This window comes from Mobula birostris, chromosome 12 (genome assembly GCF_030028105.1).
Source record: "Mobula birostris isolate sMobBir1 chromosome 12, sMobBir1.hap1, whole genome shotgun sequence".
In the NCBI taxonomy this organism is placed as follows: domain Eukaryota; kingdom Metazoa; phylum Chordata; class Chondrichthyes; order Myliobatiformes; family Myliobatidae; genus Mobula; species Mobula birostris.
In genome coordinates, this window is record NC_092381.1 from 16,756,711 (window position 1) to 16,774,176 (window position 17,466).

The window sequence follows — 17,466 nt, forward strand, 5'->3', positions numbered from 1 at the left end:
GAATCTAAGAAAGCACTGTTACCAGGAATGAAAATAGTCAGTCTTTCACTGAGACTAATTTACAAATTCTCTTTTGACACAAAATGAAATGTTGGATCAATACGAACAGATCACAATCTAATGCGCAGGAGAGATACTTTGAAAAACTGCACAATCTTCTCACCTAGTGCTAAGGAAGCCATGGACCTTGCTTGATGTCCACACTGACATTTAGAAATAGAGTTATTATTTGTAAAATGGAAGGTGTCATCAGTATGAAAACATGTCTTTTCCTGCACTAAGGCAGGGTAGTAGTCACTTGCACAAATGCCAATAAAGATCCACCATGGAGTAATTGGTGACAACTAGGTTTCTCTTTTATGTTGGTTCACTGTCTTTTGCAGTTCCCAGACCGCTGCAAATGTCCTTTAGAACTTCACTTCCTTGGCCAGTGGTGATGCAACTAAGCCACTCAGTGATAAACATTTTGAAATTCCCCAACCAGACAACACTGTGTGTCCCTGCTAATTTCAGTATTGCTCAACATGAAGGGGTACTGAGAGGAAGAAATCAGTAGGATTCCTTGCCCATGTTGCCATACAACTTTGTGGAATTTGGAGACAAATCCACACCTCTGCTCCATCTGCCACACATGGAACTTCCTGGCAGCCAAACATTTTAATTCCAATTCCCATTCCGACACATGTCTATCCATGATCTCCTCTTGTGCTAAGATAAGGGCTCCCTATGGGTGGAGAAGAAACACTTTATATTCTGTCTGGGTAGCCTCCAACTTGACGGCACAAATATCGATTTCTCCTTCTGGTTAAAAAAATATTCCCTCCTCCTCCCCTATTCTTCTATTCTCCACTCTGGCCTCTTCCCCTTCTCACTTCCCCACTTTCTCCCACTGGGTCCCCTCATCATTCCCTTTCTTCCATTATCCACTCTCCTCTCCAGCCTCTTTATCTTTCTTAACCACCTGGCTTCACCTATCACTTTCTAGCTATCTTCCTTCCCCTCCCCCGAACTCCGTTTTATTCTGGTATCTTCCCCCTTCCTTTCCAGTTCTGAAGAAAGGTCTCAGCCTGAAATGTTGACCGTTTTTTCATTTCTATATATGCCGCCTGGCCTGCTGAGTTCCTCCAGCATTTTGCGTGTGTTGATTTGGAGCCTACATTGAGGACTTCTAATACAACTACTTCCTACTTGTATGCCACTGCACAGGCCCTCTGGAGGGTCTTCCTTATCAGTGGGACTGGATATATCCAAGTATAGCAATTGAGGTGTGTGGCACAATTTTATTCACAACGGCATACCTTTTGGACAATGCAAGGCTATTGCCTGACTGGTCTGTACAGCTGCTCTTCCAATTTAGACATGCAGGCCCAGATGCTTGTGAACCTACATTGAGAATCTGGAATCCATGTTGTGGCCGGAGGCTACTCCAATTTTATTTGTTTTCTGTTTGACTCTTGTAGTCTTGGTAAAACAGATTTGCTTGTGAGGTTCAGAATCAACCAGATCAGGTGGGTATGAAGTTTCTAGCATCATCAAGATATATTCAGTACAAATGGGAGGTCCAAATGTTGTTGGGCACCTCACCACTGGGATAATATTCACATTTGGATTCAGCCAGGTCACTTCTCCATTCATAACATAACAAGGTAAAGCCTTCTGTGCAGAGAATTGCACCTGCAAAATCAGTGTCTATACATGAAATGCCATTGATTAAAATCACCACTTGCATAACAGCCAGTTGGCCATGAACCTGCAATAGAAGGCATTCGGTTTTTGCAAGACTTTCTTGATCATTTTTAGATTAGCTCCATGCGCAGATGCATGACCAAAGTGTGCATTGATATTACTCTTTGCAAAGAATTCACTTTTACTTAATTGTGTGAATCTGGCGTATGTACTCAGTTCCACTCCATTCACATTCCTATGTCAGTATTCTGAATGATATGAGGGACTCTGCCAGATAGAAGATGGGATAAAAATCTGCAAAGAAGTGTAATATTTTTTCCCAAACTATCTGAAGTTTATATATAATACTCAATCTTATAATTAATTGTGAATCAAGGATATTTTAATGGGAGTAGTCAACAGATGAAAACATGAAAACAAAACACTTATGTACCTTAAACTAAAACAGAAAATGCGGGAAATAAGCAACAGATAACGGAGATCGCATTTCATAAGAAGCAGTAGGTCTAGAATATGTTTAAGTTGTAAAAAAAAGGGGAAGGAGAGAAAAAGATCAATAAAAATGCAGAAGCCAAGAGACTAAATGAAGCAAGTGTCAAGTCAAGTCGAGGTAAAATTGTTAATCAAGGTACGTACAGTTTTCACCATATACTTGCTTGATATTCATTTTTTTGCAGACATTTACAGGAAAGTAAAGAAATACAAAAAATTTATAAAAAACTGTACAAAAACTGTGGTGAGTTTGACATTTGTAGTTAATGGGTCAGGGAGATGTCAATTAAGATGGAAATGCTAGGCTTGACAAATTATGTTGACAGGAGGACTACTTACATGATAGCACTTGACACAAAATAGTCATAACCAAACTTTGATACCAAAAGATTTCCAAAAATAATATATAGCAGAAGTATTCAACTTTCTTCTCTCAAGATCAGATTATGTTTTTATCAAAAGAAAAGGTTCTCAAAATAGTCCCAAGTTTGATCTGCATCTGGCAAAAGTGATGCTGTTGCTTTTGCTTCAGGATCTGGATTGCAACCTCATACAGTCTGTATTGAGTAGTCAAATTTCACAAACTTATATTTCCTTTTACTGCAGACAAAGTTGTTAAAGAAAACAATAGAAGCAGAAATGATCAATAAAAATGCAGCTGAAAAACAAAGACTTCAAGGTCAGTTACAAAAGCTTTTAATGTAACCTGTTATTCCATCGCTTTCACACCAGTGGTACACCAATATGCTGACTCTGTGTGAATACTAAAAGAAATAAATAACCTAGTGGGAGTCATTAGATACCAAAATCAGATCACAATTAAGAAGTGCGTTGAAAGAATAATTAATGACAGATTAATACAGCTCAATACCACCTAAAAATGCCACTTGAGAAGCTGTTGGTTTTTTTCTTTGACCTTTGGATAATCTCAATTCTAGAATAAACAATCTGAACATTTGGTTTTAAATAAGATTAAGTAAATTTAGCCTGTGGAATGTCTACACACAACTTAAAAAATTGCAAGGTTTTACAATCCCTCATCTCCATTACCTCTCAATTTCTGAAGACTTGTTTAATTGTCCTACCTAACATGGAACACCCATCATAAAAAAGTCAATTACTTAAGAGGCACAGAAATAATTGTGACTGTGACACCTGGCCTTTCCCTGGCTCCCTTCCCACGCTCCACTGACTTGAACATTTCTTCCAGAGGCTGTAATGCTTCATTTGCACTTCCTATTTATTGTATTGAATTTGGTGCCCATAATATGGTCTTCTCCAGACTGGGGATGCCTTAAACAAATTGGATACATGGTTTGCATAACACCTTCATTCAGTCCATGAGACCGATGCTGAACTTCCAGTATCAGTCATTTTAATTTTCAAATCTATTTCCATTCTGATTCTGAGTCACAGAGTCATAGAATAATATTACTCAAGATACTGGGTAATTGGATTTCTGTGCTCAGGCACTGAAATGGGATTATAATCCACAATCATATAAATCTGAGGTAAAATTGTTATCACTTATCTAAGAAGGTATTATAGTTTTGCATATCCTATCTACCAGACCAATAGAAGATTTCCATGGAGCAACATTGCAAGTTATACATGCTTTGACTTTCAGTTATGAAGGTTTAATTGTACTAAAACTAAGATTATTTTTCAAGAAAGGTTTTATAAACTTACCCTGGACTTGAGGGAACCTGCCCAATTTTCATCCACATACTTCAAGGACAGCTCCAGCATACAACTGATAAAAGAAAATAAACAAATGGTAGTCTATATCAAAAAGCAAATTATGCAAGGTCCTCAAGACTCTGTAATCTACACGATTAACACAAGATTATTTAATGATTTAATCATGTTTTAATTATTCAAAATAATATTCCTGAATAATTCACCTTTAAGAATGGAACTACCTCAGTCCCTCCAGGAAGTAGTGTGACCCGTATTCAGTTCTAACGTAGGTATGTTATTAATAAAGGTCCAAAGAACTGCTCCAGACTTTTCTGAGTCTGTCTAAAATCACGTCATTGTGTCTGTGATGATCAACCCATTAGTCCAAAGGTAAAAGCCATTCAATAAGTAGACGTTGAAGTTATAAAACTACATGAAGGACTTTTATAGATACTGCATCAAGATAGAAACATAGAAAACCTACAGCACAATACAGGCCCTGCGGCCCACGATGCCGTGCTGAACATGTACTTACTTTAGAAATTACCTAGGGTTACCCATAGCTCTCTATTTTTCTAAACTCCATGTATCTATCCAGGAGTCTCTTAAAAGACCCTATTGTATCTGCCTCCACCACCATGCACTCACCACCCTCTGGGTAAAAAATTTACCCGACATTTCCTCTGTACCTACTTGCAAGTACCTTAAAACTGTGCCCTCTCATGTTAACCATTTCAGCCCTGGGAAAAAGCCTCTGACCATCCACACGATCAATGCCCCTCATCATACACACCTCTATCAGTTCACCTCTCATCTTCTGTCACTCCAAGGAGAAAAGGCCAAGTTCACTCATCCTATTCTCATAGGGCATGCTCCCCAATCCAAGCAACATCCTTGTAAATCTTCTCTGCACCTTTCCTATAGTTTCTACGTCCTTCCTGGAGTGAGGCAACCAGAACTGAGCACAGTACTCTAGTGGGGTCTGACCAGGGGCCTATAAAGCTGTAACATTACTTCTTGGCTCTTAAACTCAACCCCACGATTGATGAAGGCCAATGCACCAGATGCCTTCTTAACCACACAGTCAACCTGTGCAGCAGCTTTGAGTGTCCTACGGACTCGGACCAAGATCCCTCTGTTCCTTCACACTGCCAAGAGTCTTACCATTAATACTATATTCTGCCATCATATTTGACCTACCAAAATGACCCACCTCACACTTATCTGGGTTGAACTCCATCTGCCACTTCTCAACTCAGTTTTGCATCCTATCAATGTCCCGCTGTTATCTCTGACAGCCCTCCACACTATCCACAACACCCTCAACCTTTGTGTCATCAAAATGATGCAAAGGTTTAGATTCAGGGATGCATTTCTACAATTGATCTGAACTATGGAACCTGACAGTGCTTCACAAACCTCTTTTTATTTATAATCTGGTTAGGCACATGTTGTCAAGCTCATGCACATAAAGGAACATCACAAATATATGATCATGTAGGTGGGGAAGGGAAATCTTATGGTAAAATACATTTTCAGGAGACACAAAAAGACTGTAGATGGTGGAATCTAGAGCAACTAAACAAGGTGCTGGAGATATCCTTCTGCACACACTGACTGACCTACCAAGTTCCACCAGCAGTTTGCACTTTTGCTGTATAGTTTCTGCTGTTCACCTAGATTTTTGGCACTAGTAGATCCTATTTGTTGCATGCTTATTCAAAAGGCTATAAGCAAAGATGATTTAAAATTATTTTTCTTCTTAGCACATCACACTTTAAGTTAGGAAAATTCTGCCAATAGGTGCTGCTTAAAAGCAAATGAAAGACACCTTATAAAATGAGAAAGTTGGAAATCCATTATATTCAGAGGTACCATTATAATCAATACCTCTGTATAGGAACAGCCAAAAATAAACACTCCAGCTTAGTGAAGAGTTACTAGGGGTCTGAAGAAGGGTCTACAACCAGAAATGGCAACTTAATGTCTCTTTCAACATATGCTACTTGATCTGCTCAATGTTTCCAGTACTTTCTATTTTTATTTCAGATATTCAACAACTGCAGTGTTTTTTAAAGATTTTTTTCCATTCAGTAACCCAAACAAATATGTAACCGTGTGATCTGTGGATTTTGAGAGATGCAATTTCAAAGTGCAGATTAATGTGTCACATATGCCCACGAAGTGTGAATTCTATGACAAGGAGCTGTGAATATAAAGGTCCTCTCATGTTTTTGAAGAGAACACTGTATCATATTGATGAATTTCTTCCAAGGAATGTGGGACTCTGGGACAAATAATAAAAGATTTACTGTCTAACTTCTAATTATACAGCACATTTTTTTCTCCATTACCAATGGCCACTGGACAGTCATTTCCCAGATGCAGCTGGAAGCAATTAGATATTGCAGGTACTGTGCAATTGCATGAATTTCATTTTTTTTTGTTTAAGCTGGTACCTTCCTATCCTTATCACGTCTTCTCTGTCCATCAATAGATAGTTGCTAAACAGACAAAAATCCAATTATCCCAGACAAAGAAAAAACTAAGTTTCCCCATCAGATTTAATGCTAAAAAAAATGTGGAATGAAACACATAATACAGAATGGTAATTACAGACAATTCAATTGAACAATATAACATCTATTCTCAACTATTTGTGACTGTCCATGGGTTAGCTACTAAACAAGAAGGTATTGTTCTCATTTTACTGAATGCCTTCAACGCAGCACTCTGCAGTGATCAACAAATTATAAGTGTGCTGTTCATTAAATCCTCAAAATAAAAGCAGTAATTATTTACCAGGGGAAATAAAAGAAACGACCCCCAATTAAGGGGAATGTGCTGTTCAAATGCATAACCTCAAAGAAGTTTCAGAATAAATTAAAATCTAACAAGAGTGTTGGGCCTAACTGTAGAAATTAGTGAAGGGAGTAACGAATATGTTTAATGCGACAGTACTCAAAGTATACATGTTACTATACACCACCTTGAAATTCATATTCTTGCAGGCATTCACAGCAAAATAAAATAAAATAGATTCAATTTAAAATTACACGCAGTGACAAACAGCCAATGTGAAAAAGAAGACAATCAGTGAATTTTTTTAAGTAAAGAAATATTACTAAAATAATGAGTTGTGGAGTCCTTGAAAGTGAGTCCATAGATTGTGGAATCAGTTCAGAGTTGAGGTGAGTGACTTTATTCACACTGGTTCAGAATCCTGATGGTTGATGGTTGAAGGGTAATAGCTGTTCCTGAGCATGGTAGTATGGGAACTAAGCCTCCTGTACCTCCTTTCTGATGGCAGCAGCGAGAACAGAGTATGGCCTGAATGGAGGGGTTCTTTGATTACAGCATATATCTATGGCTATAAATCAGTGTGTGATCATTTATTATCAAAAGTATAAAATAAACATGTAAAATACAGACCACTTTTCAACAGTGTGAAATGCATGATTAAAAAAAAACTATTTTAGCATTAAACATCTCAATCAGCCTTGAACAAACACCTTTCCAAGTCTAGGGTATAGGTCATTACTTTTTATACTCCGCATTCAAGTTGCACTGTGATACTGCAGTAAGGTTTCAATACATCCTGTGTTGAAGCACAGCTGTTCTATGTACTTCTTATATTTGAAGTACAAATGACTAATTTATACTCAACACTGTATCTGATGTGAGAGGGACAAATGTAGAGCTTACTACTTGTTTACTGCATTCCAACAATGCAACAGTTGTGAATTTACGTTTTAAAAGTTTTCTGGGCAACACTCACACGAAACAGTGGCAGTATATAGTTGCCAGCTGCTCAGTTTTAACTAATAAATTAAGTGAAGCTTCACTAAGTGTTTACAACTAATTTCAAGAGCGTTTTAAAATAAAGAGAACTATTCTTTAGCAAGACAAACAAAATGCTGGAGGAACTCATAAGGTGAGGCAACATCCATGGAAGTGAATAAGCAGTCAAAGATTAGGGCCAAGGCCCTTCTTCAGCTGTATCCTTTATAAAAAAGATTGTTAAGGTATATATTCAAAATAATGTAAGTGATCTATGAATAACAGATAAAACTTAATAACAAGCAACTTTTTGGTGAAGGAAGTAGACATAAAGAAAACTAAATACTACAGATCAAAGCTTCCTTTACCTTTTCTTCTTAGATTTCTATACTTTCCAAATACCAATGACCTACATAATATATAATAAATAATATATCATGCACATGGGCCATTGCCACCCTGGGAAAGAGATGTTGACTGTCCAATCTATCTATGCCTCACAATCTTATACAATTCTATCAAATCGTCTCTCATCCTCTGTCACACCCAGGATATGTTGATATAATATTCTATTTACTATGTTCTCCCAACTGTGTGCAAAGCTCTCTTATTCCTTGACACAAAGTTAAAAGTCCTGTTTAAGAAGTACTCACGACAAAAAGAGGTAATGGTTAGCAAATTTATATATTGTGCACAAAACAGGAGGAAGAACGGAAACATATATGGCACCATATATATGGCATATTTGGTTGATCTGTTAAGTTTTTGTGCAAGGGACAGGTTGGGATATTTGGGATTTGCGAGGTTTTGTTTCTTTTTCTCTTTGTGCAGGGAGGGGAACTGATGTCTTTCTTTCAACTACTTAAATGATTTTCTGTATTCTATGGCTATCTGGAGAAGACAAATTTCAGAGTTGCATTCTGCATACATACAAAGATAATAAAATTAACCTTTGAACCAGTAATCCAAAGAAATGTATAACTTCTCTTTAGGTAAGTACATTTACACACAAATAAACAAGAAACACGAGACCATGGAAGAGGCCTTTTGGGCTGTCATCTCCGTGCTGGCTCTACACAAGAGCAACATTCTTAGTGTCACTATCTCACAATCTCATTATAGGACTGCAAATTCTTTCAGACATTGATTCAGCACTTATTTCAAAGGCTAAATTGTGTGTAGCTATACTGGTAGCCCTGGCAGTGTCTCTGGACTCTCGCCACTTAAGTGAGCGTGTCACCAGACTACACAAGCCATAATGTCTGTGCTCTGAGCACTTCAATTCTGTGAGCAGGCAGTCAAATTTTCAGATAGTAATGAGAACATAGACAAGTTTATTGCTACAGCCATGTCGTAAGTATGTTGTTCTTGGATACCAGATGAGAAGGCTGTCTTGATCTTAAAGAGAAAGCTGGATTGAACTGCTAACTTAACCACACACAAGTCCCTCACTTAGGCAAGTACATACGTAGAATTTATTCAAAACATATTAAAATTATGCAAAATACTATCTATATTTTCAGCAACTAGAAATTTTTTGGGCAATTTCTTCTGAAGTTTGTCCATTCATAATTGATAACATTTCCAGTACATCTTGTTTAACTGACTGGAAAAATGAAGCATCTGGTTAATTCAAAACTGTTTTAGTATATACTGTGCACCCACATTTCACAAGGTGTAATGTCAAATGAAGGTGGATTGATGAGAAATTAAATATTATCATGTTTTTCTTCAATAGTAGAGCAATGAAATACAGTACTTCAAAAGGGTAATTGTTGCAAATTTTAATATGATTTATTAAAGAAATTGTGAGGCTAAGATACTAGGAAGTTATATTTATTCCTGGTAACTACTGCATTGGAAAATAGCCCAATGCTGAATCTTCAGTATTTCTTCACAGAAGTGACAAAGTGGAACAGAAATCCAAGTTCTATTTGTAGAATGCACTTCAGGATAGCTGACCTGCAGGAGTTGTTCCAAAGTCAGTCCATATGGGGTTGAATACAGTAAAAGTTCCTTAATTAATTAGCAGTTTCACCAATACAATAAGTGTTAATATCTTGATAATGTCAGAAATGGCTATTTTTCTATTATATTAAGTACAGTTTTAGCCATGAGCCAGGAGCAATTTGATGCTCTGCGGGAAAATTTACTTGACTGCACATTAATAAAATGAATACAGCAGCCAGCTGACAGCTGTATGCAGCATCCCAGTTCGGCTGATTTTCTGAAGAAAAGGATTGCATAATAGTAAAGGGATCAGCTAACATTACTGAAGGCTAGAAAAAAAAATGAAAACTGCAGTAGGGTTTGGCCAATTAAAACACAAATTTTGAAATAAACTTTGACCTGCAAGACGTACTTCAGCAGGAAACGTATAGCAGAAAAACCTGAAGCAATTTGAATGAGGTTAGTGGATAGGTAAGTAAATAGTAGATGCAATATGGTGCAGATAAATGAAGTCAAGATTTGAGAAAAAGAAGAAAGGCAAGAGTATTTTTTAACTAGCGGTGAATTGGAAAATGTTGATTCGCAAGTAATCTGCTGTCCTTGTACACATGGGTGCAGCAAGCAGTTATGAAGGCAAATTGTACATCGGTATTCACTGCAATATGATTTGAGTACAGGAGCAACAGAAGGACATAGAAACAGGAGCAGACCACATGTTTTTCGAGCCTGTTCTGCCATTCAATAAGATTAAGGCTTACTTATCCTTGCTTCAAATTCATTGGACCATTTCAGAAGACATTTTTAAGACTTACAGGTCTGGAGTTCCATATAGTCCAGATTGAGTGGATTTTCTCCTCTGAAGGGCATAGTTTAACCATATATTTAAGTTTCAAGATCAAAATTTCTATAACTATTTTTCTTTTAGTTCTAGATTAGTTGAACTTGAACTCTATGATGTGAACTGAACTGATATTCCTGGACTGTTAAACTAAATCTTTGGATTACTACACTATACATGAAATGCTGGAGGAAATCAGTAGGTCAGGCAACATCTATGGAACAGGCGACATTTCTGGCCGAGGCCCCTCATCAGAACAGCACCATTCATATATTTTCTACCCATTTTCACAGTGGAATATACTGAAAACACATCAGAAATGATAGGTAGCTAACAGACAAAAGAAAGTAAAGGTACCTACAGCAATTAATAAAAACAGAGAAATGCAAGGCAAACTAATAGAACAAAGCACTGACAAATACCCTGGGCCTAAATGACCTACATCCTAATATTCCAGAGTATCTGCAGAGGCAGTGGATGCATTAATCATCATATTCCAAAAGTTGCTAATTTCTGGAAAGGTTCCAATAAAATGGCGAGGAAGGCAAATGTCATGTTAGCATTCATTTCAAAAGGTCTAGAATATAAGAGCAAGGATGTGATGCTGAGGCTTTATAAGGCACAGGTGAGGTCTCACCTTAAGTACTGTGAACAGCTTTGGGCCCCTCATCTTGGAAAAAATGTGCTGCCATTGGAGGTTCACAAGGAATATTATCCCCGAACCACATTCTCTTGTCTTCTTCCCGTAACCTTTGCTGCCCTGACTAATCAAGAACCTATCAACCTCCACATTAAATATACCAAATGACTTTGGCCTCTATAGCCATCTGTGGCAATTCCTTAGATATTCCACCCTCTGGCTAAAGAAATTCCTCCTCATCTATTCTGAAGGGACGTCCTTCTATTCTGAGTCTGTACCCTATGGTCCTAGACACCCCAACAAGAGGAAAAAATCTGCTCCATATCCAGTCTTTAAATATTCTCCTAAACTCCAGCAAGTACAGGCCCAAAGCCATCAAACGCTCCTCATACATTAACCCTTTTATTCCAGGGATCATTCTGATGAACGTGCCCTGGTCCCTCTCCCTTGCCAGCACATCTGTTCTTAGATAAGGGAGCCAAAGCTGCTCACAGTAATCCAAATGGGGTCTAATCAATGCTTATAAAGCCTCACCATTACCTTCTAACTTTTATATTCTAGTCATCACAAATGAATACCAACAAATGAATCACATCAATCCAGATTTATATATATTTGCTCATATATGACCCTTGTTCAGTTGTAATTGAAGTGGCTATAATGGAGTTGATTCAGCGGGGCTTAAACTAATGACATTCTGAATTATGTACCCTGGAGACATTTAAAAACCTTCTTTGCTATTTTGGCCATGTCACTCGCGTTCTGGTGATTACAAAGTGTTAAAGGGCCTTGGCAACTACATCAGGTAAGTTTGCATAAAGGATAACCACAGTAGATATTGCATGTAAAAGATCTGCAGCAGCAAGAGCTGGAGCAATATTTTTTATTATATCATGGCTTATTCCCAATTGTATATTCATTGCTAGAATTAATTTAAATTAGGCAATAATTTCAGTTACCATTTAACACCATAGAGTGAGAATTTAGTACTATTTGCATCAAGGTGATAATTTGCAAGACAATTAGATAAACTTTACAAAGGGCATCTTTACTTTAAATGTGTGCATACTTACATTTGTTAGACAGGCACAGAATAAAAGAGGAATCAGCACAAGTATACAAAATATTAGTCAGATCACAGTTGAAGCAGTGCAAAGTTCAACATTCATAGAAAATTTATTAATGAAGTATGTATATGTCATCATATACAGTTCTGAGATTTATGTTCTTATAGGCATTCATTGTGGACCGAAGTAGTACAATAGAATCAATGAAAAACTACACACAAAGACTAACAAACAAACAATATGCAAAATAAGACAAACTATGTAAATACAAAAAAAAATACTTGAATCTGAGTCCACAGGTCGTGGAATCAATTCAGTGTTGAAGTGTGTGAAGTTATCCAAACTGGTTTTCCACTGACGTTGAGTGGGAATATAACCGGAGCTCATAGGTTAAGGGTGAAAGATGAAAAGTTTAAAGGGGACATGACAGGAAACTTCTTCACTCAGAGGGTGGTGAGAATGTGGAATGAGCTGCCAGCGCAAGTCATGCATGTGAGCTCGATTTCAATGTTTAAGTGAATTTTCGATAGGTACATGAATGGTAGGGGTATGGAGGGCTGTGGTCCCAGTGCAGATTCATGGGAGTAGGCAGGTTAAATAGTTTTGGCATGGACTAGACGAGCCAAAGGGCTTGTTTCTGTGCTGTACTTCTCTATGTATGACTCTATGGTTCAGAAGCCTGATAGTTGAAGTGAACTGTTCTTGAACCTGGTGGTGTGGAATCTAAGGCTCCTGTACCTCCTTCCCAATGGTAGCAATAAGAAAAAAGCATGCTCTGAATGGTGGAGGTCTTGATGATGGATGCTGCTTTCCCATGGCAGCACTCCCTGTATACGCTCTAGTCAACATACTATAGGACGGATGTGTTTACACCAGAGCAGATGTAGAGGACATATGTCAGGTTGTTGAGATTCAATTGAGGAGCGACTGAGTAGAATGGGCTTGTTTTCTTTCGAGCAGAGAAGGCTGGAGCAATCATTTGATTGAGGTATACAAAACTATGAGGGAGATTGATAAAGCAGTAGATAAGGGACATTTTTTCAATACATGTCCATGAGTAGAATGTATAGGATTAAAGTAAATTATAAGAAATTTAAGAGCACATGAGGAAGAATTTCTTTTCACCCAGAGGATAGTTGAAACCTACAACACACTTCCTAATGTAGTGACGGAAGCAGGCACACTGCAACACTTAGGAAGTACTTAGACGAACATTTGTAACACATGAAAGGCTGGAAAAGCTGATCTATATATAAAGATACTCGATGGCCAGTATATTCCAAATAGGCTGAATAGCCTGTTTCCATCTGGGTGATTTATGAAAACATATGGAACACTGACATTACTAATTATTCATTCTAGGGCAAATGAACTATATTAGATTAAACATTTACACTATTTTAAAAATATTTAACCATCATTGACTGCAGTTTTGCATTCAATACTATCATCCCATCAAAACTAATCAATAAGCTTTAAGACATTACCAATTTATGCAACTGGATCCTTAATTTCTTTGTTTGCAGACCCCAATCTTTTTGGATTGGTAACAACATCTCCTCCACAAATCTCCATCAGCAGAGATGCACCACAAGGCAATGTGCTTAGTTCCCTGCTGTACTCACTTTACACTTATGACTGTGCGGCTAAGTACTGCTTGAATGCCATATCAAAGTTTGCTGATGATACCACTGTCATTGGCCAAATCAAAGGTAGTGACAAATCAGCAGAATAGAGGGAGATTGAAAATCTGGCTGAATGGTGTCACAACAACTGCCTCTCACTCATTGTCAACATAACCAAAGAGCTGATAATTGACTATAGGAGGAAGAAACCAGAGGTCCGTGAGGCAGAACTCATCAGGGGATCAGAGGTAGACAGTATCAGCAATGTTAACTTCCTCTGCATTATCATTTCAGAGGATCTGTCCTACATGCAACTGCCATTACGAAGAAGGCACAGCAATGCCTCTACTTTCTTAGAAGTTTGCAAAGATTTGGCATGTCATCCAAAATGTTGACAAACTTCTATGGATGAATGGTGGAGAGTATATTGACTGGCTGCATCACATCCTGGTAGGGAAACACCAATGCCTTTGAATGGCAATTGTGGAAATTGCTACATTAAGTGGTGGATACAGTCCATTCCATCGTGGGCAAAGGTCTCCAAACCATTGAGCAAATCTACAAGGGGCACTGTCACAGGAAAAGCAGCATCCATCATCAAGGACACCCACCACCCAGCCCATGCTCTCTTCTCACTGCTGCCATCAAGAAAGTGGTACAACAGCTTTAGGTACCACGCCATCAGATTCAGGAACAGTTATTTTCCCTCAAATATCAGGATCTTGAACCAGAGGGCACAACTTCACATATCCAACACCGAATAGATTTCACAACCCATGGACTCACTTTCAAGGACACCACAACTCATGTTCTCGATATTTATTGCTTATTTATTATTATTATTATTTTGTCCCCCCCCCACTTTTTTTGCATTTGCACATTGGTTGTTTGTCCGCCCTTGCTGTGTGCAGTTTTTCATTGATTTTATTGTATTTCTTTGTGTTTACTGTGAATGCCCACATAAAAAAAAAATCCCGGGGTAGTACATGGTGACATAAAGGTACCTTGATAATGAATTTACTCTGACTTCACTTTGACTTTCTATTTTATGCACAATCTACCCTAGCATATCTATACTTTTTAACGACCACACCAATTGAAAGTATCTATACTGCACTTCATCTATTCTGTTGACTACTACCGGTTGTGTATGGATAGGGGTTACTTTGTTTTGATATTGAAAAGTTCTTCATAATGCTTCAGAATATTCAGCTTTGTGAAACAATGTTAGCTCAGCCTGCATCATTCCAATTAGAGAAGGAATAAACATAATGAATGGATAATTAGATTACATATATAATTAACCAATGGTTAATCACAAAAAGCTGCATCAAGAAGCACTTACTCAACAATAACAAGTTCATCAAAGCACAGTTTAACTTTGGCCAGGATCAGGTGGCCCCAGCCTTCATTGTAACCTTGGTTCAAACATGGACAAAACAGCTATAATGCAGAGTGGCTACAGGCAGCATTAATGTCACTATCTGATTGTATGTCAAATCATGCAACCTGATAAAATTGAAACCAATAGGAAACTTTCCACAGATTGTTATATCTCATACAACAAACAATTCATACTCTTCTCTGCCCTTCCATCATGCACAAGCTACATACACCTGAAAGCGCGCACAATCAGACTCAGAGACAGCTTTTATCCCACTGTTATTGAGTATTGAACAGCAGTTGTGACCTCAATCTACCTCATGATGTCCTTACAACTTATTCCAAGTCCATGGCCTCCACTTGTGCCAAGTTGAGACCACCTTCACAGTGAAGGAGAAAAACCTAATATTCTGTCTAGGTAGCATCCAACCTGATTGTATGAACATTGATTTCTCCTTCTGGTAAAAAAAACAAGTCCCTCCCCTCCTCCTCTATTCCCCACTCTGACCATTCATCTCTTCTCAGCACCTATCACCTCCCCCAGGTCCTCTCCTCTTTCCCTTTCTCCTAGTGTCCACTCTCTTCAGATTCCTTCTTCTCAAGCTCTTGACCTTTTTCACCCACCTAGCCTCACCCCCACCCCTTTTATTATGGCATCTTCCCCCATCCCTCTCAGTTCTGAAGGGTCTCGGACTGAAACGTTGACTATTCATTCATTTCCATAGATGCTGCTTGACCTGCTGAGTTCTTCCAGCATTTTGTGTGTGTTATTGTTTACCTGTGCTGCGCTGCATTGTTTGTAACAGTAACACTTTATTCTGGCACTGTTATTGATTTTCCTTGTACTACCTCAATGTACAGTTGTACTGAAAAGATACAACATGGATGGCATGCAAAACAAAGCTCTTCCCTGCACTTCAATATGTGACAATAGCAAACTATTCACCAATTTTTTACTTGTCAAATTTAAAGTATTGTGTATAGTTCTGGCTGTTACACAACAGGGAAGATATCGTGGCAATAAAGCAATTCATCAGGATGTGGGTGGAATGGAGGGCTGTGGCTATAAGGAAAAATTGGATGGGCGAAGTACCTATATGTCACCAGATACTATCCTGAGATTAATTTTCTTGTAGGGTTTATTCTCATTGGAGGCTGAGGGGTGACCTGATAGAGACATATAAAAAGATGAATGGTATAAATGGGATAGAGAGTCAAAATCTATTTCCCAGGGCAGGACTGTCTAAATGGCACCAGTTTAAGGTGAGAGGGGATAAATTTGAAGGCGATCTATTAGGTATATTTTCCACACAGAGGGTGGTGAATATATGGAATGAACTGCCAGAGGAGGTGTAAAGGAATCAGAATCAGAAACAAGTTTATTATCACAGGCCTGTGTCGTGAAATTTGTTAATGTAGCAGCAGTTCAGTGCAATACATAATATAGAAAAAAATAAACAAGTACAGGTGTCCCCCACTTTTCGAACATTCACTTTACGAAACCTCACTGTTTGAAACACTCACGAGACCTACATTAGTTACCTGTTTTCGCTAACAGAAGGTGTTTTCACTGTTACGAAAAAGGGCAGCGGGCAGCGCGCACCCCGAGCAGCCGCTCTCCCCCAGAACTGCATTCTAGCCGGCATTGCTTAAACACATGCCTGTGAGCAGCTGTTTGCAAGATGAGTTCTAAGGTATCAGAAAAGCCTAAAAGAGCTCGTAAGGGTGTTATACTTAGTGTAAAACTAGACATAATTAAGCGTTTCGATCGTGGTGAACAAAGTAAGGACAAAGTGAGTTTGGCTTGTGGAAGTTGACAAAGATGATGTTGAAGAGGTTTTGGCATCCCATCACCAAGAACTGATAGGTGAAGAGCTGATGCAATTGGAGGAGAAAAGGATAACATTTGAAACTCAATGCAGTAGCGAATGGACCGAAAGTGAAGTTGTCCAGGAACTGAATGTGAAGCAACTGCATGAGATTTTCGCTGCAATGATAAAGTACGACTTTAATTTTCAAACGGTACGTCGGTTTAGGGCATATTTGCAGGAACTGTATGATAGAAAAATGCTAAGCAGCAAGCAAGCCTTCCAATCAGCCACAGCAGACGACGAACCTCGACCTTCGACACTGAGGCAGGCAGCCATAGAAGAAGGTGACTTGCCTCCCTGATGGAAATAGACAACGACGAGATGACACCCCAGTGTCCCACCACCCCAACCCCCGGGCCGTGGACCGATACATTGCTGCGGAGAATGCAGCTGTAGCCGGGATGCACCCAGCACATCTTCAAGAAAAAAGCCGAAATAAACAAGCTAATTAATT

At 38.5% G+C, this 17,466-nt stretch overlaps 1 protein-coding gene across 2 annotated transcripts in view; it reads right to left on the reverse strand.

Moving 5' to 3' along the window:
• The window catches only part of selenof (selenoprotein F), a 45,583-nt gene that overhangs the window by 6,229 nt on the left and 21,888 nt on the right, over positions 1-17,466 (reverse strand). For both annotated transcript variants that reach the window (XM_072273367.1, XM_072273369.1), the window contains one exon: positions 3,868-3,931. In XM_072273367.1, the coding sequence (XP_072129468.1) occupies positions 3,868-3,931 (64 nt within the window). The remainder of the gene's footprint in view (positions 1-3,867; positions 3,932-17,466) is intronic.